This window comes from Dipodomys merriami, unplaced genomic scaffold, assembly GCF_024711535.1.
Source record: "Dipodomys merriami isolate MVZ:Mamm:240054 unplaced genomic scaffold, mDipMer1.0.p SCAF_33, whole genome shotgun sequence".
Classification (NCBI taxonomy): Eukaryota; Metazoa; Chordata; class Mammalia; order Rodentia; family Heteromyidae; genus Dipodomys; species Dipodomys merriami.
Window position 1 is genome coordinate 3,096,499 of NW_027204826.1, and position 21,765 is coordinate 3,118,263.

Genomic DNA, 21,765 nt, shown 5'->3' on the forward strand with positions numbered 1-21,765 from the left:
GCTTGTTGGGTCCTGTACTGGCAGTAGCTGCTCGCCAAGAGATCTCAATGAAAGAACACCAAATAAGCCAGGACAGGAAGATGAAGAAGGTGAGGATGTCCTCATCCAGCCTGAGTTGGCCAAGGAAGGCTTTCCAGAGATGGCACCGGGGACCCTCTAAAGGCACCCCAAGGACTCAGCCAGGTGAGTTAGGCCAGACACTGGTACCTCACGCCTGGAATCCCAGCTCCTCAAGAGGCTGAGACCTGAGGATCGAGGTGTGAAGCCATCCCAGGCAAGAAGTCTATGAGACATCTTCTCACCAATGAACCAGCAGAGAGCTGAGGGTATAGGTCTGGCGGCAAGTGACTCTGAATATCCATCGTGAGCAGCAAAAGGCAAACAAGAGGTCCTGGGTTCAAGTCCCAGTACAGGGGGGGGTGTGTGGAGTCTGCCCAGGGAGGAGGCTGGGGCCGGGCTTGGAGGCCTAGGCCTCTCTCCCAGGGGTAGCCACAGCAGCCTCGAAGAGCTCCAGGCTGAAAAGCAGTACGAGTGTGCATTTCAGACACAAATGCTTTTTATTTATTTTTGCTGGTCGTGGGGCTTGAACTGGGGGCCCACATGCTGTCCCTGAGATCTTTTGCTCAAAGGTAGCACGCTACAACTGAGCCACAGCACCACTTCTGGTTTTCTGGTGGCTCACTGGAGATGAGTCTCACGGCCTTCTTTCCTGCCAATGCTGGCTTTGAACCTCAATTGTTAGATATGAGCCTCTGGAGTAGTTAGGATTATAGGTGTGAGCCACTAGTGCTGGTTGGTTCTTGGTACTGTTCACATAGAATTTAAAAACATTTTAAAAAATTCTTCCTATAAAGGTGATGTACACAAGGATTACAGTTAGGTATGTCAGGTAAACAGCACATTTCTTGCCAGGCGCTGGTGGCTCATGCCTGTAATCCTAGCTACTTAGGAGGCTGAGATCTGAGGATTGCAGTTCAATTCCAGCCCAGGTAGGAAAGTCCATGAGACTCTTATGTCCAATGAACCACCAGAAAACCAGAAGTGGTGCTGTGGCTCAAGTGGTAGAGCACTTGCCTTGAGCTGAAGAGCTGAGGGAGTGTCCAGACCCAGAGTTCAAGCGCCAAGACCGACAAAAGTGTGTTTATTTTTGGACAGTGTCCCCCCCTTCCCTCTCTCTCTCCATTTTCCCCTCTTGTCCCCACCCACAAGTTGAGTGGTTCATTTTCCAGTGTCCAGTGAGCACCCCTACTGTATTCGCCCGTTGCCCCTCCATTTCTTTTTTTTTCCCACTTCCGGCTTTTTTTTCCTTTTTTGCTTATGTGGTGCTGGGGAATCGAACCCAGGGCCTCATGCATGCAAGGCAAGCGCTCTACCACTGAGCCACCTTCCCAGCCCCTGCCCCTCCATTTCTGTGTCCCCCATTACCCTTCCAACAACAGATAAATGGACAAGACAGAAAGCAAAAACAGCAAAAAAGAAAAAGCTTCCATTTCCATAAATATTATTTTATATGGTGAGAGACACATAGACATGGCGCATTTGTATTCCTAAATGTGTCCTCCTTTGGTCTCACTGTGTGTGAACACCTAGAGTCCTGTATATTTTATGTCCTAGTCATATAGAAATTTTTATGAAGATGGAATAAAATTTTTTTGGGGGGGGTTCTTTTTTTCCGGTCATGGGGCTTGAACTCTGGGCCTGGGTGCTGTCCCTCAGCTCTTCAGCTCAAGGGGAGCGCTCTACCACTTGAGCCATAGCACTACTTCCGGTTTCTTTTGCTTTGTTTTTTTTTTTGGTTGGTTGTGGGACCTGAACTCAGGGCCTGGGCGCTGTCCCTCAGCTCTTCAACTCAAGGCTAGCACTCTACCACTTAAGCCACAGCACCACTTCTGGCTTTTTCTGCTTATGTGGTGCTGAGGAATCGAACCCAGGTCTTCATGCATGCAGGGCAAGCACTCTACTACTGAGCCACCTTCCCATCCCCATGTATTTTTGAAAATCATCACTAGTAAGCCAGGCACTGGTGGCTTACGTTCACAATCCGAGCTACTCTAGAGGCTGAGATCAGAGGATTGGGGTTTGAAGCCAGTCTGGGCAGGAAAGTCTGTGAAACTTATCTCCAATGAACCAGCAACAAGCCAGAAAGTGGAGATTTGGCTCAAATGGTAGTCAGCCTTGAAGGAAAGAGCAAAGTGATATTGCAAGGTCCTGAGTTCAAGTCCTACTACTGGCATGTGTGTGTGTTTGCATGTATGTGGGCAGGCGCGTTTATGAACATGCGCGCGCACTCACACACAGACACACACAGTAGAAGGTAGAGCTGGGCAGGAAGTGATCCTTGAGAGGCGGGCCTTTGGTAGTGTCTTGGCCCTGCCCCTTCCAGTCCTCTGTTTCCTGGCTGCCATGAGGATAGCAGCCCTCCCCACTGGAATGGATCTACCCAGGAGAGAACTGCATTTTGCACGCATTTCCTCACTCAGACATCTCAACAGCTGTGTGTGTGTGTCGGGGGTGGGGTGGGGTTAAGGACCACAGTACTGCCCACAGCTGTGGACCGTGAAGGTCAGAAAGGGCAGGAGTTTTAGCCAAGGCCCACTGCTGGGATGTAACAGAGCTGGGATTTGAACCGGGAGCTCTGTCATCAGAGCTCTTTGTCCTTACGATCCACGTTATGTGTGTTCATATGTCAGCTCAGACCCGTCCCCAGCCTCGCCTGGCAGTGCTCTCTGAAGGAAGACCACGCACGGGTTATGAAGGAGGGTCAGACTCCTCTGAAATGTCACTTTTCTTTATTTCTGGACACTCCATTTCACAGCGTGGTTTAGGAGAGGTGAGAATCCTGCAGTATCCCAGACTTCCTGCGGGCATGCTCACCTGGGCATCCTGTTAAAGGGCAGAGGCTCCAAGATCCGGTCAGGGTCTGCCTCACAAGGGGTCTCCAAGAATGGTGTTTTGGGGGGCCCAGTCCTGGGGCTTGAACTCAGGGCCTGGGCATTGTCCCTTCATTTTATTTTTGTTTTTGTGCCAGTCTTGGGGCTTGAACCCAGGGCCTGAGCACTGTCCCTGAGCTTCCTCTGTGCAAAGTCAGTGCTCTACCACTTGGGCCACAGCGCCACTCCCATCCTTTTTAGTCGTTCATTGGAGATAAGAGTCTCACAGACTTTCCTGTTCAGGCTGGCTTTGAACTGTGATCCTCAGATCTCAATTTCCTGAGTAGCTGGGATTACAGGTGTGAGCTACTAGCGCCTGGTTAGCGAGGGTATTTCTGAAAGCAATTCCCAGGAGCACCCGGCAGCCTGTTCCCCTGTGCTAAGCCCTAGGGCTGACCTGGTAAGAGATGGGGGAGCATCTGGAAGTGGGCATGGCCTAGTGAAAGGCTTAGCGGGGCCTGGGCATGGGGTCCAGCGGAAGCAGGGAGAGGTCAGGCTCTGGAGAAGCTCCAGCCCGGGCCCCAGACACTTGCTCTGCGGCGAACCCAAGACCCAAGGCACGTTTGTCTTGACATCCGTTGCTGTGCTCAGACGGACGTCCCAAATCAACCCTGCTGCGAGAGGACCTCCTTCACCTGAGCCACGATGGTGTCCACCTCAGCCATGGCCCCCAGACCTGGAGGGGAAATTCTGCTGTGGCTAAGGACTAGCCGACCAGGGGGGACCAACACCACCCACCGCCGCCCCCAGCCCCCTCCCAGAGCTCTCCAAGTCACCCCCCAGGCCCTGAGTCAGGGCCCAAGGACGAGGGAGGTCAGGTCCAGCCCTGCCCCAGCCAGACCCACGACACCCCTCCCAAGATACCCCAGGACAGGCCTGGGAAGTCGAGTCTCATCACCAGTGATGATGCAGGCCAGGCTCCACCCGGCTCCGCCCAGCACACCACTCGGGGTCTCCTTTTACCCTAACCGCCTGAGAGGCAGGAAGTAATTCCCATGATCCAGGCAGCAGAGTGGAGCTCACAGAATTGCTTTGGCCAAGCCGGGCACCGGTGGCTCACGCCTGTCATCCTAGCTACTCAGGAGGCTGAGATCTGAGGATCACAGTTCAAAGCCAGCCCGGGCAGGAAAGTCTGTGAGATTCTTATCTCCAATAAACCACCAGAAAACCGGAAGTGGTGCTGTGGCTCAAGTGGTAGAGCGCTCGCCTTGAGCTGAAGAGCTGAGGGACAGCGCCCAGGCCCAGAGTTCAAGCCCCACGACCAACAAAAAAAAAATAATAATAATAATTGCTTTGGCCAATATTACAAAATACCACAATGTGTCAGGTGCCAGTGGCGCACACCTGTAAACCCAGCTACTCAGGAGGCTAAGAGCTGAGGATCGTGGTTTGAAGCCAGTCAGGGCAGGAAAGGCTCTGAGAGTCTTTTTTCTTTTTTTGTCGGTCATGGGGCTTGAACTCTGGGCCTGGGCACTGTCCCTCAGCTCTTCAGCTCAAGGCTAGCGCTCTACCACTTGAGCCACAGCGCCACTTCTGGCTTTTTTCTTTTTTCTTTTGTGGTGCTGAGGAATTGAACCCAGGGCTTCATGCATGCAAGGCAAGCGCTCTACCACTGAGCCACCTTCCCAGCCCCCTGTGAGAGTTTTGAATGGTAAAGCATTAGCCTTGAGCAAAGAAAGCTAAGCAAGAACACAGGCCCAGTGTTCAAATTCAGTACACACATGCATGTGCACACGTGCGCATGCACACACACATGCACGCGCACACGCGCACGCGCACACACACACACACACACACACACACACACACACACACACACAAAATCCCAGCTGGGTACAGGTGGCTCATGCCTGTAGTCCTACTCAGGAGGATGAAATCTGAGGATCTCGGTTGGAAGCCAGCCCAGGTAGAAGAGTCTCCATGAGACTCTTATCTCCAATTAACCAGTCACAAAACACACACACACACACACACACACACACACACACACACACACACACATACACACAAATGGAAGTGGTGCTGTACCTCAGCATTAACCTTGAACACAAAGAGGTTCAAGGACAGTGCTTAGGCCCTGAGTTCAGCCCAAAAACTGACAAAAAAAAAAAAAAAGAAAAAGAAAAAAGAAAGAAAACTGGAAGTAGAGCTGTGGCTAAAGCAGTAAACTATGCATGAGCTTTCACTAAAAAATACAAGACCCAGAGTTTAAGCCCCAATATGGGTACACACACACATACACACACACACACACACACACACACACACACACACACACACACACACACACACACACACAAAACTATGCTGGGCACTGGTGATTAACACCTGTAATCCTGGCTACTCAGGAGGCTGAAATCTAAGGATTGCGGTTCAAAGCCAGGTTGGGCAGGAAAGTACATGAAATTCTTTTTTTTTTTGGTCCGGTCATGCATTGCAAGGCAAGCACTCTACAACTGAGCCACCTTCCCAGCCCATACAGGAAATTCTTATCTTCAATGATCCACCAGAAAATCAGAAATAGAGCTGTGGCCCAAAGTGGTAGAGTGCTCGCCTTGAGCACAAAAGTGTAGGGATAGCACCTATGCCCTGAGTTCAAGCCCTAGAATTCACATTCACACACACACACACACACACACACACACACACACACACACACACACACACACACACACACACACACAGGCTGAGCACTGGTGACTCACACCTGTAATCCTAGCTACTCAGGAGGCTGAGATCTGAGGCTCAGGGTCCAAAGCCAGCCAGGGCAAGAAAGTCTGTGAGACTCTTATCTCCAATTAATCACAGAAAAAGCTGGAAGTGGTGCCGTGGCTCAAGTGGTAGAACACTAGCCTTGAGTGAAAGGAGCTCAGGGACAGCGTCCAAGCCCAGAATTCAAGTCCCAGGTCTGGCAAAAAAAAAACAAAAACTAAGGGAGCACATGAGGCCCTGAGTTCAAGTCCCAGTACTGGCACTAAAACAAAATAAATGTCAGAGGCGACCACAAAGCACAGCCCTTTCCAGGCCTGGCACCAGGAGCCTGGCACGATGCCCACCTTGATCTCCACACACCAGCTTCTTGGCTATACAGGGAATCTCCTGGTAGCCAAAGGCCTTGAGCTGGCCGACCTGCTGGGCGGTGATGGGGTGTTCCCACATGGCCGTGTTCATGGCGGGGCAGAAGAGGAGCGGCTTGCTGCGGTCCCAGGCACGGATGACACAGGTCTGCAAAGAAGGGGGGGGCAGTGGGTGCTGACGGGCACTGTTGGCCTGCCTGCAACCCCTCCCTGGCCCTCCAAGTCCCCCCACCACCTGGCCATCCATCCTCCCGCACAGCCTGAGCCTTCTCCACCTGACATTTCCGGGTAGGAGCAGCCTGGCCTCGGAGCGTCTGGCAAGCTGTGTAGTTGGCAGGCGAGTTAGAGCACAAATGCTCAACGTGAACAGCGAGGCTCAGGCCTGTCATCCTAGCTACTCAGGAGGCTGAGATCAGAGGATCACGGTTCAAAGGCAGCCCATGCAGGGAAGAGTCCGTGAGATTCTTTATCTCCAAGGAGCCAGCCAAAAGCTGGAAGTGGAGCTGTGGCTCAAGTATGTAGAGCGCCAGCCTTGAGTGCAAAAACTCAAGAGACAACGTCCAGACCCTGAGTTCAAGCCCCAGGAGTGGCACAAAGGTCAGATACAGGACAAATGCATTCTCTCCCACCCTCAGGGGGATTCTATAAGGCAGCTGGTGTCCCTGTCCTCACAGATGGCACCAGCAGCGCGAGTGCCCAGCCGGTCCTGCGGGCTCAGAGCCCACCCCGGCGCCATTCTCCACGGGACAGTCCCACGAAGCCCGGGGCTCACACCCAACATGATGCGTTCACTCACTGCCTGGTGCTCTACCACCTGGGCCACGCCTCCAACTCCTCTGATGAATTTTTTAATGCCAGGGCCACAGCTTCAGGGAAGCAGAGAGGGAGGGAGGGAGGGAGGGAGGGAAGGAAGAAGGAAGGAAGGAAGGAAGGAAGGAAGGAAGGAAGGAAGGAAGGAAGGAAGGAATTAGCTCCCATGTGGTCTAATAGTCTAATGGCATCTGGCACGTCCTTCTAGGCAGGAGCCCCTGGAAAGAAGAGAGCCGGAACCCCCACTTCCTCAGAATGGAGACCAGCTGGGAAAAGGAAAGGGCAGGGTGAACAACCATGCCATGTTCAGGCCTGGGCCGCGGCCGTCCCTCGGCGCCCGCCTGCGTGTGCACGCGCACAGCCCCGGGACCTGGCTGCCTGCGTCATCCCAGACACCAGTGCTGGTTTCCCACCAAGGCCTCTCAATGTAGCAACCGGGCTATGAGCGGGACGGTTTTAGTCACACTTCCTCTTGGCTCGGGGCCACCTGCCCCTTTTGCAGAAGCCAGGAACATATTTAGAAGAGCCCGGGGAGAGAGAGAGAGAGAAAGAGAGAGAGAGAGAGTGTGTGTGTGTGTGTGTGTGTGAGAGAGAGAGAGAGAGAGACAGAGAGAGACAGAGACAGAGACAGAGACAGAGTCCAGGGGTGAGCTAGTTTTTTAATGTGGGGTGTGTGTGTGTGTGTGTATGTGTATGCTGGTCTTGGGGCTTGAACTCAGGGCTAAGCACCGTTCCTGAACTGTTTTGCTCAAGGCTAGCGCTCTACCCCTTGAGCCACAGTTCCACTTCCAACTTTTTGGTGGTTTATTGGAGATAAGAGCCTCATGGACTTTCCTGCCCGGGCTGGCTTTGAACCAGGATCCTCAGATCTCAGTTTCCTGCGTAGCTGGGATGACAGGTGTGCACCACTGGCACCCGGCATGGGTTGGGGATTCTCAGAACACAGCAAATGGCCCACAGCAGAGCCCTAGACCTCTGCCTCCTGGGGTGTCTGCCTCCCCACATATTCCCCTCCCCCACCCCCACTTCTCTGTCTCAAGAGCTCCCCACTTCCTGCACAGACTGAAGACTGGCTGGCAGTGGGATGGGGGGGAGGAAATCGCTTCCCTCGACCCACAGGTACTGTGGGGCCACTGTGTCCGACACCTGGGGGGGGGGGGAAGTTCCTGCCCTGTGGTGCAGATAGCCGATCTCAGTCTGGAGGGAGTCAGGGCCTTAAGTCAGGCCAGCCACCCCAGGAATTGGCCTTTTCTTCTGGATTTGATTGCTTGTGTAGCACAAACACAAGGGGCCAGGGCCTGGGCGGCCAAGGGCAGAGGCCCGAGCAAGAGCCAACCTGATGGGAGGAAGCAGGCCCAGCTTCTAGCCACCCCTCAGGCTTGGTGCGGTGGCTCAGGAGGCTGAGTTCTGAGGATCGCTATTCAACAAAACCAGACCAGGCAGGGAAGTCTTCTCAGATGCTTATCTCCAATGAACCAGCAAAAAGAAGTAGAGGTGTGGCTCAAGGGGTAGAGCGCCACCCTTGAGTAGAAAAAGCTAAGAAAGGAGTTCAAGCCCTAGTACTGACAGCAAATTATAAAAAAATTTTTAAAAGGACCTTTTTTTCTTTTTTTTTTGCCAGGCCTGGGGCTGGAACTCAGGGCCTGGGCACTGAGCTTCTTTTGCTCAAGGCTGGCACTGGACCACTGGAGCCACAGCGCCACTTGCGGCTTTTTCTGTGTCTGTGGTGCTGAGGAATCGAACCCAGAGTCTTCATGCATGCTAGGTAAGCCCTCTACCACTAAGCCACCTTCCCAGCCTCCAAAAAGGAACCTCTTTAAGGCAGCCTCTCAGGCCTACACCAAATCCCTAGTTAGTGCAACTGGACTCTTCTGCCACCCAGGGATCAGCAACCAACCCTCATTCCTTCCTAACACAGAGACCCTGAGGCTGGGCCCTGGGGCTAAGGCTACAAGAGACAGATGTGTGTGTGAGATCCATCCTGGTGGGAAAAGGGCAAGCCGAAGGGAAGGGCAGGAGGGAAACAGAGTGGCTGAAAGGACTAGGGAGGAAGGCAGGCAGGGGTAAAGGGTGGGCACCAAGGCGGGCATGGGACCCGGGCTCTACTCCTGCCCCTTGCTGGCACAGGTAACACAAGAGCAGGTGTGCTGGTGGGGGGTGGGGGGCCCAGCTGTCCCCGTGGGAGCCCGGGGGAGGGGGAGGGCCCCAGCGTGGCTCACCAGCAGGTTGTCACAGAGGCCACCAGCCACCTTGCCCAGCGTGTTGGCATCCAGGGGCGCCACCAGCATGAGGTCTGCCCACCTGCGCAGGTCGATGTGGAGCACGGGGTCGGAGCGGCCTTTCCACATCTGGCAGAGAAAGGGAAGGGGGGTGGGGGACCTGTGGGAGCATCCCCCCCCCGTCCCCCGCCCTCTGCCATGCCCACCTTCTCTATGGCTTACGCCAGCGAGCCATAGCGCTTGAGCCAGCAGCCTGACATAAGCCAGGCCGGAGGGGAACAAGCGCCTCTTGTCTCTCTCCCTTTAGGGTTGGGTTTTTTTTTTTTTTTTTTCTTGAGAGCTGCCATCTGGCAGGGAGTTCCTGGCCTGTCTGCTTGGGGCGGATGCTGGTGTCGTCCAGGCTGGGGGGGAAGGACTCTGGGACAGTGAGAAACGGAGGGGGTGGGGACGGGAGGCCAGGCCAGCAGTGTTCAAGGCTGAGACTGGTTTATTTTTTATAGAAAAGGCCTCGCAGGCTGCGGCGGCTGCGGCTGCGGCTGCTGCAGGCCTGGCCGAGCCCGGCAGCCAGCCGTGGGAAGGGAGATTCTTGGGCCCCACGTGGGCCAGGCGGGTGGGAACGCCGCTGGCCTGTGGTCTCACCAGCCTAGATAAAGCCAAGGACACTGAGCCTCAGGGCACGGGGCCAGAGCTGGGCTGTGCAGTGGGGGTGTGGACCGAGGGACGGGGGGTGGGGTGCTCCCTCGGGCCAGAAGTGAGACAGATGTTTTCCTCATCGCCTCGGCCCAGATGGCCCCTGACCACGGAGTCCAGGCCAGCGTGTCTGCTTGCTCCAGCCACCAGGCCCCTGGGCTGCACACATTGTGTCCTATTGGGCTGGGGAAGGGCGGACGAGGAATTTGATGGGACTCAGCCACTCTGGGGGACAGGGGGTGGCCCGTACTGACCTCCCATTCATCAGCGTCACTGAAGAGGGCGACCGGGACATCCTGGGGGCTGTAGAAATGTTTGGCTCTCTCTGTTGTCACCACTGTGACTTCCAGCTGTCACCAAGAGAAAAAAATAAAAATAAAAGGGAGGCAGAGAGGGATGCGCTATGAGCTAAAAGAACCACAAGGCAGTCGCTGGCGGCTCCTGCCTATCATCCCAGCTGCTCAGGAGGCTGAGATCTGAGGATCAGGGTTCAAAGCCAACCTGGGCAGGAAAGTCCATGAGACTCTTATCTCTAACAAACCACCAGAAAACCCTAAGTGGAGCTGTGGCTCAATGTGGGAGAGCACTAGCCTTGAGTGAAAAAGCTCAGGGACAGTGCCTGGGCCCTGAGTTCAAGCCTCAGGACTGGCACAAAATAAATAAGTAAATAAAAAAGCATTAGCCAGTGAGGGGAGATGAGGTCAGATTAGATGATTATAGACTAAGAAAGGGACCCATGGGGCTGAGAAGTGGCTCAGTGGTAGAGCGCTTGCCTTGCATGCCTGAGGCCCTGGGTTCGATTCCTCAGCACCACATAAGCAGAAAAAGCCGGAAGTGGCACTGTGGCTCAAGTGGTAGAGCGCTAGGCTTGAGCTGAAGAGCTGAGGGACAGCACCCAGGCCCAGAGTTCAGGCCCCACAAGTGGCAATAAAAGAAAAAAAAGAGAGAAAGAGAGAAGAAAGGAACCCATGGGGGTCAAAGAGGCAGGAAAGGCTCAGGGTGTGTGTTGGATGATTCAAAGAGGGCCTAGGAGTGCAGGTGGAAACAGAGGCCAAGGGCAGGCTCGACTCCACAGTGCGGCCGCAGCCTCCAGCCTAACAGCCAGAGGGCACCTGCATCTTCCACTCTGCACGAGGCTGAGTTGTTCAACTTTGCAAGTTGTGGCAGACACCAGTTCTAGAATAGCTGCCCAGATCTACAGAGATCCAAGTTCTCTTCCCTTTCCTTGGACCTAACAACACTGGGTCTTCTCAGTGGGAGTTGGGTGAAGTCTTTTCTGGAAAGCCCAAATGACTCTGGAAGTATGGTGGGCAGGGAAGGAAATCTAATTCCCAGAGCTCCCAACCGAACATCTCATTCCCAGCAAGGAAGATAAGTGTTTCCAAGAAGCTTTCACACCCAAATAGGCACAGCCAGAGTAGCAGATATTTGTAAGCAAAAGAACAAGATTAAATAAACAAATAGACACTTAGAGGTGACTGAAGACTCCCAGGAAAAAACAATGCTAATGCTAGCTTACAAAAAAATAAATAAATAAGAGCCTAGCACCAGCGCCCCTGTAATCCCAGACACTCAGGAGACTGAGATCTGAGGATCAAGGTTCAAAGCCAGCCCAGGCGGGGAAAGTCTGGGAGACTCTGATCTCCACTGAACCACCAAAAACCTGGAAGTAGAGCTGTGGCTCAAAATGGTAGAGCGCTGGTTTTGAACAACAACAAAAAAAAAGCTCAGGGACAGGACCCAGGCCCTGAGTTAAAGCTCTACAAGCAACCGGAAAAAAAAAAAAAAAAGTTTTGTCTCAGCTCCAAGACCTAAACTTGCTTTGATGGGTCTTTTACTGGCACCCTGTCTGTAGAAATGTGTGGCCCTGCCCTCCCTCACCTCTTTGATAAACAGACAGCAGCGCCCCCCTCTCCCCCTCCCCCCCCCCCCCCCCCCCGGGCCCTGGCCCTCGGATGTTGTTTCCTGTATATCCCCAAGGCCACCAACTACAAATCTGTGACCTCAGCACAGATCACATCCTTCATCCTACTTTTCTTCTGTGTCAGTACTGGGGCTTGAACTCGAGGTCTGTGCATTGTCTCATAGCATTTTGTTGTTGTTGTTATTCAAGGCTGGTGCTCTACCACTTGAGCCATGGCTCCATTTTTGGCTTTTGGCTGGCTAATCAAAAGGTGAGACTCTTAGGGATTTTTCCTGCTGAGGGCTGGCTTTGAACTTGGATCTTCCACATCTCCACTTTCCTGAGTAGCTCAGATGGCAAGCACTTGGTACATTCTGTGCTTTTTTTTTTCCAGCAACAATGAGGAGGGCAGGAGATCGTAGCTTGCTTACTCATGGCTGATTTCACTCTGGTGCTTTTTTGGTCCCTCCTCACCTCTAATCCTCTCAACAGTATGATTTGACTTCCCTGCCAAAAACACAATTAAACAAACAGAAAAGAACACTCACTGTGGGTTTATCTTTTTCTTTTCTTTTCTTTCTGTTGGACATGGGGCTTGAACTCTGGGCCTGGGTGCTGTCCCTCAGCTCTTCAGCTCAAGGCAAGTGCTCTACCACTTGAGCCACAGTGCCACTTCCAGTTTTCTGGTGGTTTCTTGGAGATAAGAGTCTCATGGACTTTTCTTCCTGAGCTGGCTTTGAACCGAAATCCTCAGATCTCGGCCTCCTGAGTAGCTGGGATTACAGGTGGGAGCCACCAGCACCTGGCTGGGTTCATCTTTATCTACTCCTTTTTTTTTTGGCCATTCTTGGGGCTTGAACTTAGGACCTGGGCACTATTACTGAGCTTCTTTTGCTCAAGGCTAGCACTCTACCACTTGAACCACAGGGCCACTTGTGGCTTCTTCTGTGTATATGGTACTGGGGAATGGAACCCAGGGTTCCAAGCACTCTACCACTAAGCTCTGTTCCCAGCCCTCTACTCCCAGCTTTCTCGTCTCCAAAATTGCCAGCTCAGAAATACTGGCAAACTGATATTGCCTTTGTACAAGGCGGGGGGGGGGGGGGGACTCTTAGCACTACCCTGACTCTCCTGTCCCCCAGCAGGGTCCCCCGCCCACCAGGCTCTGTCTGGTCTCCTCTCCTGAGTGTTACCATTGCTCCAGGGCTTTCCTCTCAGGTTCACAGACCAGCTGTTCAGCCGGACCACCCTGTGGCTAACCCACAGGCTGTACAGTAATTACACGGCTCACCTGCAGTTCAGGGAATGGTTGGATCCTCCCCATGCCCCTCCCTGACAGTCCCCACCCCCACAGACCCAGGCAAGGCGCAGGCAGGCCCAGCCTTCATCTTCTGGAGTTCCTGGGAAGTCACTAGGTGTGAGTCATCAGCCCTGTGGCTTTGTCCTCTCTCCATTCACTTAGCCAGAAGCTCAGAGGAGCCATGGGCTGGGTCTTGGGTCTGCCACATTAAAAAAGCATGACGTCAGGGGCTTAGAATGTGGCTTAATGGTATAGTGTTGCTTGCCTGGGTTCGATTCCTCAGTACCACATAAACAGAAAAAGCCAGGAGTGGAGCTGTGGTTCAAGTGGTAGAGCACTAGCTTTGAGCACAGAGAGGATCAGGGACAGCACGCAGGTCCTGAGTTCAAGCCCCAGGACTGGCAGAGACAAAACAAAACAAAACAAAAACCAAACCTGGGCTGGGAAGGTGGCTCAGTGGTAGAGTGCTTGCCCCATATGCATGAGGTCCTGGGTTCAATTCCTCAGCTCCACATAAACAGAAAAGGTCAGAAGTGGCACTGTGGCTCAAGTGGTAGAGCACTAGCCGTGAGCTGAAGAGTTGAGGGACAGTGTCCAGGCCCAGAGTTCAAGCCCCACCACCAATAAAAAACCAACACCTGATGTGGCCGAGTGCTATGGCTCTTGCCTATAATCCTATGGACTCTGTAGGTGGTGAGGATCATGGTTTGAAGCCAGCCCGGACAGGAAAGTCCTCGAGACTCTTATCTCCAATGAGCCACCAAAAAGCTGGAAGTAAAGATGTGGCTCAAGTGGCATAATGCCAACCTTGAGTGAAAAAGCTCAGGGACAGCACCTACGCCCTAAGTTCAAGCCTCAGGACAGACACAAGAAAGAACAGACCAACCTTACATTTGTCTGTGGTTGGTGGTTACCACACTGGGCACAGATGCTGGGCACAGAGCCCTGGCGGGCACCAGTCAAGGAAAAGCTCCCTTGGGAGGCCCCATGCTGGCTGGCCACAGGGCACCGGGCGTTTCTAGGCACAAGGCCTAGGACCAGGCCTCCATAGGCTGGTGAAGGCTCTGGAGCGGAAGTGACTGCTACGATCACGCCCCAGTGACGCAGGGCACCCAGCTCTGACGTCAGGCCCTGCAGTGAGTGACAGTGCTGACACTGCCACGCACCGGATCTGGGAACAGAGCCTGTTGGCCAGCCAGGACGCAAATACTAACCTGCATGCGTGCGTGCGTGCGTGCGTACATGGTCATACACACACACTGGCAGTGGTAACCTCCTGTAACCACAGGGTTGAGTTTCATGAGTGAATTAGGGGCTATGGACACTCATAATTTCTCTATACACTGATAAACTAGAAGTCAGGCATAGTGACTCACACTTGAAAGCCTACTCAGGGGGCTGAGATCTGAGGATCACGGTTCAAAGCCAACCCAGCCAGAAAACTCTCTGAGACGCTTACTTCCAATTAAAACCAGTAAAAAGCTAGAAGTAGAGCTGTCGTTCAAGCGGTAGAGCACACTAGCCACTTGGAGGGAAAAAGCTAAGGTACAAGGCCTAGGCCCTGAGTTCAAGCCCCATTCCTGGCACTAAATAAATAAACAGTCCTCAGAAAAGCAGCATTTACTTCACACACTGTGTATGACTGAGGTCCTTTCTCACTCTTAGTGGGCTTGGAGGAATAGTGTAGAAATTTACCCTTCTCTAAGCCCAAAGCCAGCAACTCCTGTAGTGAAAGATTTCCTTACATTTTGAAATCTCCTGGCTCTGGGCCCTGCTGACACCTGCCCAAAAGGTGACAGTGTCAGTCTTCTTTCTCACCTGCCGGTAAGGCCAGACTGCCAGCCAAAAAGCAGAAACTGAGCTAACCCACAAGCTACCACTCCCCACGTGCCTGACTAGCATGCAATCATAAGACCTCTGCAGCTCCTAAGCCGCAGGGCTTAGGAGGGTTACCTTTGGGATCCAGAATCTTCAAAGACCAATGTGAGAAGAAGCTCTGGAATGGGTTGTTTGAGTGTTTGCTTCCCTTCGCTAAACAGATTTTGTTGTTGGTGGTGGTGGTCATTGGCTTGAACTCTGGGCCTGGGCGCTGTCCCTCAGCTCTTCAGCTCAAGACGAGCGCTCTACCACTTGAGCCACAAGCGCCACTTCTGGCCTTTTTCTTTTTGTTTATGTGGTGCTGAGGAATCAAACCCAGGGCCTCAAGCATGCAAGGCAAGTACTCTACCACTGAGCCACCTTCCCAGCTCCTGGAAGTACTCTTTACCTGGCTTATGTAACTGTAACCCTTCTGTACATTACCTTTATAATAACAATTTTATAAAGTATTTTGAAAAGATCTGGAAGTAGAGCTATGGCTCAAGTGGAGAGTCCTAGACTTGAGAAAGAAAAAAAATTTAAAAGCTAAGGGGCATCGGTCATACTAGCTACTCAGGAGGCTGAGATCTGAGGATTGCCGTTCAAAGCCAGCCTGGGAGGGAAGTCCATGAGACTCTTATCTCCAATGAACCCCCAGAAAATCGGAAGTGGCGCTGTGGCTCAAGTGGTAGAGTAGCCTGGAGCTGAAGAGCTCAAAGACAGGGCCCAGGCCCAGAGTTCAAGTCCCAACACCAACACAACAACCAAAAAGCTAAGGGGCAGCCCCAGGCCCCTCAAACTCCAGTACGAAAACAAACAAAAGCACAACTACCAAATAAATAAATGAAAGCTAGGCATCAGAGGCTCATACCCTCATACCTGTAATCCTAGCTACTCAGAAGGCTGAGATCTATCAATCATAGTTCTTTGAAGTTAGCCTGGGCAGAAAAGTCTGGGAGACTCTTTTTTTTTTTTTTTTTGTCGGTCGTGGGGCCTGAACTCTGGGCCTGGGCGCTATCCCTCAGCTCTTCAGCTCAAGGCTAACACTCTACTACTTGAACTTGAACTACAGCACCACTTCCGGCTTTTTTCTGCTTATGTGGTGCTGAGGAATCGAACCTAGGGCCTCATGCATGCAAGGCAAGCACTCTACCACTGAGCTACCTTCCCAGCCCTCTGGGAGACTCTTATCTCCAATAAACTACTCAGAAAAACTCTCAAGTGGCGCTGTGGCTCAAGTGGTACAGTGCTAGCCTGGAGCACAAAGAGGCTCGGGGACAGTACCCAGGCCCTGAGTTCAAGCCCCAGGATTGGCAATAATAATAAGTAATAAGTAAATAATAAATGAGAAAGGCAGGCAAAGTCAGGGGAGGCCTCTCAAGGGGAGAGGGAGAAAGTGGGGAGATGGCCAGATACACAGACATCCTCCCAGCGGCCCGGCCCAAAGCCTGTGTATGTGTGTTGGGGGTAGGGGGAAGAGATGGAGAATCTCCAGGTCCAGGCAGCCTGACCCTCACAGGCATGCACGTATGCACACGTATACACATGCATGCACACGCATGCACACACACACACACAGACTGCGTGGGCCGGGAGGAAATGGCAGGGTCACCATTCTCCTGAGCTCTGAGGCTGCCCATCTGTTTCCTGAGATGGGACTCCCCGCCCCCATCCACTCATCCGGAAACTCGGGGGCTATGGGAAAAGGAAACGCATGGCGGGGTGCGGGGCGGGGGGGGGGGTATCAAAGCTACACCCCAACCCCCCCCTCCCAGGCTCTAGCTGGCCAGCTGTGACTAATGGTTCTGGGCCCAAGCAGTTAGGCCCTTCACCAAAAACAGCGCCTCGTCTCCGAGAAGCCAAAGGACCCTCTTCCCTTCCCCCTCTGGCCTGGCTGGCATCCCCAGCTGGCGGCTTTATTGCTTTTCCCAACCTGAAGTTGGTAGAAAGTGAAAAATTAAATAAACCTTTCCAGCCCCTGTGAGGGCTCCCCACGGGTCCTCTGTGAGAGAATACTGACCCCTGCTGGCCATAGCAGGTACAGCCTCCTGGCCACGCCAGGTTAGGTGTGGGGGACAGACACAGGCAAAGCCTGGACTGCAACAGTTGCACAATGTACTCCAACTCCCATCCAAGCTAGTGCTGGATAACACAAGCAGTACCCAGGGAACACTCTGGTTCTTTGTCAAGTGAATTGTATATATATGTGCCTGTTGATAATAAAGCTTGAACTCAGTGCCTGGGCACTGTCCCTTAGCTTTTCCACTCAAGGCTGTTGGTGCTCTATCACTTGGGCCACACCTCCACTTCCAGCTTTTTTGCTGGTTAACTGGAGATAAAAGAGTCTCACAGACTTTCCTGGCCAGGCTGGTTTTGAACTGGGGAAGGAAGGGGGAAAGAGGGCAGGGATGTTAGCAAAGGGAGCCATGAGCAACAGAAAAGTTCAGAATCCAGTGGCAAGGGGTGTGTGTTTTCTCATTCAAGGCTGGCACTCTACCACTTGATCCACACCTCCACTTCTGACTTTTCAGTGGTTCACTGGAGCTTAAGAGTCTCACGGATGGGCTGGGAAGGTGGCTCAGTGGTAGAGCGCTTGCCTTGCATGCATGAGGCCCTGGGTTCGATTCCTCAGCACCACATAAGCAAAAAGAAAAAAAAAGCCAGAAGTGGCGCTGTGGCTCAAGTGGTAGAGTGCTAGCCTTGAGCTGAAGAGCTGAGGGACAGCGCCCAGGCCCAGAGTTCAGGCCCCACGACTGCCCCCACCCCCCCAAAAAAAGAGTCTCAGGGACTTTCTTGCCCTGGCTGGCTTTGAACCTCAATCCTCACATCTCAGCCTCCTAAGGAGCTAGGATGTCAGGCATTGATTCATAGCACCTGGCTTTGCTTTCCCCTTTGTAACCTAACCTAGATTCTGCTTACACTGTGCTTGGCCTGTCTCCTCCCCATCCCAACGTGAACACACCCACATATAAGGCTGCCAGGCACATTACAGAAATGGACAGACGGGAGGGGCAGAGTCTCTGCTTAGAGGCCACCACACATACACGCACGTGCTTGTGACAGGCGACAACACTCACCCCGGGGATTTCCAAAAGCTTTGACACCAGAAGAGGCAACTTCAGGGCAGCCACGCTCCCGGTGACACCCACAAGAACATGGAACTTTCTTTCTGCTCCGGGTGTGGCAGCCAGACAGGAGGCCTGTGGTTGCAGTTGGGGTTTGGCAGCTTCAAGTTCGGGGAGTTTGCAAAGTGGGGGATCCATTAGGTCTAGTCAGGATTTGGGATCAAAAGCAGAATAAAGAGGCAACACATCATTCAGACATCCAACAGAGAGAGAGCATCCCAGGGGTGGCAGTGGGGGGTGATGCTAGGCGCGCCCGTGCTGGGGTCCCCTCCCTGCCCCGCCACCCCACAGCAGGTTACAGAGCAATGACAGCCAAGTACTGTGACTGCCCCCAGATCACCTCATGGGCAGGAAGACATTCAGGCTGGATCTGGAGCACTTTCTCCAGTCAAGAGGAGGGACCAGGCACCAGTGGCTCATGCCTACAATCCTAGCTACTCAGGAGGCTGAGATCTGAGGATCCAGCCTAGGCAGGAAAGTCCATGAAACTCTTACCTCCAATTAACCACCAGAAAACCAGAAGTGGTGCTGTGGCTCAAGTGGTAGAATGCTCACCTTGAACTGAAAAGCTCAGGAACAGCACCCAGACCCAGAGTTCAAGCCCCACCACACACACACACACACACACACACACACACACACGAGAGAGAGAGAGAGAGAGAGAGAGAGAGAGAGAGAGAGAGAGAGAGAGAAAAAGAGAGAGAGAGAGAGAGAGAGAGAGAGAAAGAGAGAAGGGTGAGAGTTTGAAAGGAATGTGCTCAGAGGCCAGTGGCTCACGCCTGTCATCCTAGCTACTCAGGAGCCTGAGATCTGAGGATCGCATTTTGAAGCCCACCTGGGTGGGGAAAAGTCCATGATTCTCATCTCCAATTATCTAGCAAAAAGCCAGAAGTGGCTGGGCGCCAGTGGCTCACACCTGTAATCTTAGCTACTCGGGAGGCTAAGATCTGAGGATCGCGGTTCAAAGCCAGCTTAGGCAGAAAAGTCCGTGAGACTCTGATCTCCAATAAAAACCACTAGAAAACTGGACGTGGCGCTGTGGCTCAAGAGGTAGAGCGCTCGCCTTGAACCAAAGAGCACAGGGACAGTGCCCAAGCCCAGAGTTCAAGTCCCACGACCAACAAAAAAAAAAGCCACAAGTGTGCAAGTGGTAGATCACCAACTTGAGTGAAAAAGTCAAACAAAAGTGGGAGGGCCTGAGTTCAAGCTCCAGTACCTACACACTCTCTCTCACTCTCTCTCTCACTCTCTCTCTCTCTCTCTCTCTCTCTCTCTCTCTCTCTCTCTCTCTCTCTCTCTCTCTCTCTCTCTCTCTCTCTCTCTCCTGGACCCTATCATCCATCTTCTCCCCAGAGCATGAGAGTATGACATCAAGACACGTTTTTGGTCCCCCAGAGTCCCCTCTGCCAACACCCTGCCATCTGGTGCTAAGATAGGGAGATTGTTGCCAAAACCAGAGGCTCAATTGCATCTCTGTTTAGTCCCTGAAATTTCTCCATGTCAAGCTGATTCAATTCCCAGGGTTCATATTACTAAGCACAATCACTTAGACTTGGGGTGGGGGCCTTGATGTGGTCCACCACAGCAGAGAATAAGACTCAAAATGCACCAGGCGCCACGTCGGTCATTCTACCTACTCAGGAGGCTGAGATCTGAGGATCATGATTCCAAGACAGCCTAGGTAGGAATGTCAAGATTCTTCAATTAGTCACCACAAGCTTGGAAGTGGAGCTAGGGCTCAAGTGGTAGAGCAGAGCCTTAAGTGGAAAAAAGCTAAAGGAAAGTACCCAAGAATCTGAGTTCAACCATCAGTGCTGGTACAAAAAATAAAACAACAACAAAAATGCACTCCTTAGTACTGAGCAGGCTTTACTAAAACTCAAGCCCACCTACCTTTCTAATAAAAAGGGTGTGGGGGGGGGGCTTGGAAACCAGAGGGGAGGGGGAGCTTGGAGACCAGAAATCAGGTCATTTAACCAGCATCTGTAGCCAGGGTCAAATCAGTTGAACCTGAGTCCAAAGAAGTATGACTGTGAGGCACGAGTTTTGTTTGCCCTGGAAGATCAAACTCCAAACCAATGAACCAATGAAGCCATCTTTTATTGCACATTGAGTTTATCCGTAGGCAGTTCCTCATGTTGCTGGCCTCTGATATACTTGTGAGAACTTTTTTGTCTTTTTGGCAGTGCTGGGATTTGAATTCAGGGTCTTGAACTTGTTAGTCAAGTGATCTACCGCCCAGTCGCATCTCCAACCCTTTTCTTGGACTGGTTATTTTCTGAGAGGGTCTCATTTTTCTGGCCTGACAGTGATCCTCCTATTTTGTTTCCTGTCATAATAGGGAAGATACACACCACATCCAGTCTCTACCACTGAGATGGAGTCTCACAAACACTTTTGTGACCTGGAACTGTGATCCTTCAGATTTCACTCTCCCAAGTAGCTAGTATTAATTAGAGTGGCGTCAGTGGCACTTGACATCTAGGAACTCTTTCACAGCAAAAAGAACTGGCAGGCGGGCGGGCTGTAAGAATGAGGGCCGAGATGACTGAGCCTCAGTGTTCCAGATCACTAGCCAGGCAGTTAAGCCACAGCTAGGGCCAGATTCTTTGTTTACATAATAAACACAATTTTTTTTTTTTTTTTTGCAGTCCTAGGGCTTGAACTCAGGGCCTGGACACTGTCCCTGAGCTTCTTTTGCTCTATCCCTCTATGGCTCTACCACTTGAGCCACAGTGCCACTAATGGCTTTGTCTGTGTATGTGGTACTGAGGAATGGAACCCAGGGCTTCATGCATGCTAGGCAAGCACTCTACTACCACTGAGCCACAACTTCTTTTTTTTGGGTCTGGTCGTGGGGCCTGAACTCTGGGCCTGAGCGCTGTCCCTCAGCTCTTCAGCTCAAGGCTAGCGCTCTACCACTTGAGCCACAGCGCCACCTCTGGCTTTTTTCTTTTTGCTTATATGGTGCTGAGGAATCGAACCCAGGGCCTCAGGCATGCAAGGCAAGCACTCTACCACTGAGCCACCTTCCCAGCCCCATGAGCCACAACTTCTACATAATAGTAAGGTGCTGGTGGCTCGCGCCTGTCATCCTGGCTACTCAGGAGGCTGAGATCTGAGGATCAAGGTTTGAAACCAGCCGGGGCAGGAAAGTTCGTGAGACTCTTCCTTTCAATGAACCACCCAAAAGCCAAAAGTGGAGCTGTGGCTCAAGTGGTAGAGCACCAGACCAGGGACAGTGTAAGCACTGACTGCGGGCGGGGGGCCAGCGCACACGCACGCACGCACGCACGCACGCACGCACACGCACGCACACACAAATACCTTAAAATAAGCACGGGATGTAAAGATCTATCGGCTATTTTTCAAAAATAACATAACCCATTACACTAGACCCGACAGCACGGGGCAGCCGAGGGCGGCACAGGCGCACGCCCCTCGCCTGCCTGCCCGATGGCCCCGCCGGTGCAGGCAGGGACACTGAGGCCTCCCGGCCTGCACGCGCTCGCACGCGCGCGCCCCGGGCCCTCCCGTTCCCCCACCTCCCCCCCCCGACGGAACCCGGCGTCCCCGGTCCGTCCGCCGCTCACCCGCGCCAGGCGCATCTCGGGACAACCCTCACATATCGCGATAGCTCGGCCGCTTTCCCCACCCCCCTCACCCCCCCGCCCAATCAGTGTAGAGGCTCTTGCGCCATGCGGTCGCGCAGCCTTCTGGGAGTTGTAGTCATTGGCGGGGAAACCTTGCCACCCAAAGCCCAGGTTTTCTCACCAGGGCCTAAGCTCCTCTGACCTCCTTTCTCCTACCTTACCCCACCCCTATGGCCTCCTTTCTCCCACCCCCAACTGATC

General features: G+C 52.9%; 1 protein-coding gene across 2 annotated transcripts; it reads right to left on the reverse strand.

Annotated features, from left to right (window-relative positions):
- Positions 1-2,772: 2,772 nt before the first annotated feature.
- Ppcdc (phosphopantothenoylcysteine decarboxylase) lies at positions 2,773-21,544 on the reverse strand. Of its 2 annotated transcripts, XM_070042865.1 has the most exons (6): positions 21,505-21,544; positions 17,864-18,054; positions 9,981-10,076; positions 9,037-9,165; positions 5,987-6,155; positions 2,773-3,606 (listed from the first exon to the last, which is right to left on the reverse strand). In XM_070042865.1, the coding sequence occupies exons 2-6, from the start codon at positions 18,047-18,049 to the stop codon at positions 3,536-3,538; spliced, it is 651 nt and encodes a 216-aa protein (XP_069898966.1). In that variant the 5' UTR covers positions 18,050-18,054; positions 21,505-21,544; the 3' UTR covers positions 2,773-3,535. The 2 variants fall into 2 exon arrangements, with proteins under 2 accessions (XP_069898966.1, XP_069898967.1); XM_070042866.1 differs by lacking the exons at positions 2,773-3,606; positions 5,987-6,155 and adding an exon at positions 12,061-12,136 and having other exon boundaries at positions 9,079-9,165.
- Positions 21,545-21,765: the final 221 nt, after the last annotated feature.

Bases quoted from the DNA above. Each gene is read 5' to 3' on its own strand.
- Ppcdc (XM_070042865.1), bottom strand. From the start codon at position 18,049: ATGGATCCCCCACTTTGCAAACTCCCCGAACTTGAAGCTGCCAAACCC. The intron at 10,077-17,863 runs GTGAGTGTTGTC...TCTTGGTGACAG, and splicing joins AGCTTTTGGAAATCCCCGGG to CTGGAAGTCACAGTGGTGAC. The intron at 3,607-5,986 runs GTGGGCATCGTG...TTTCCCCTCCAG, and splicing joins GCTGGTGTGTGGAGATCAAG to GTCTGGGGGCCATGGCTGAG.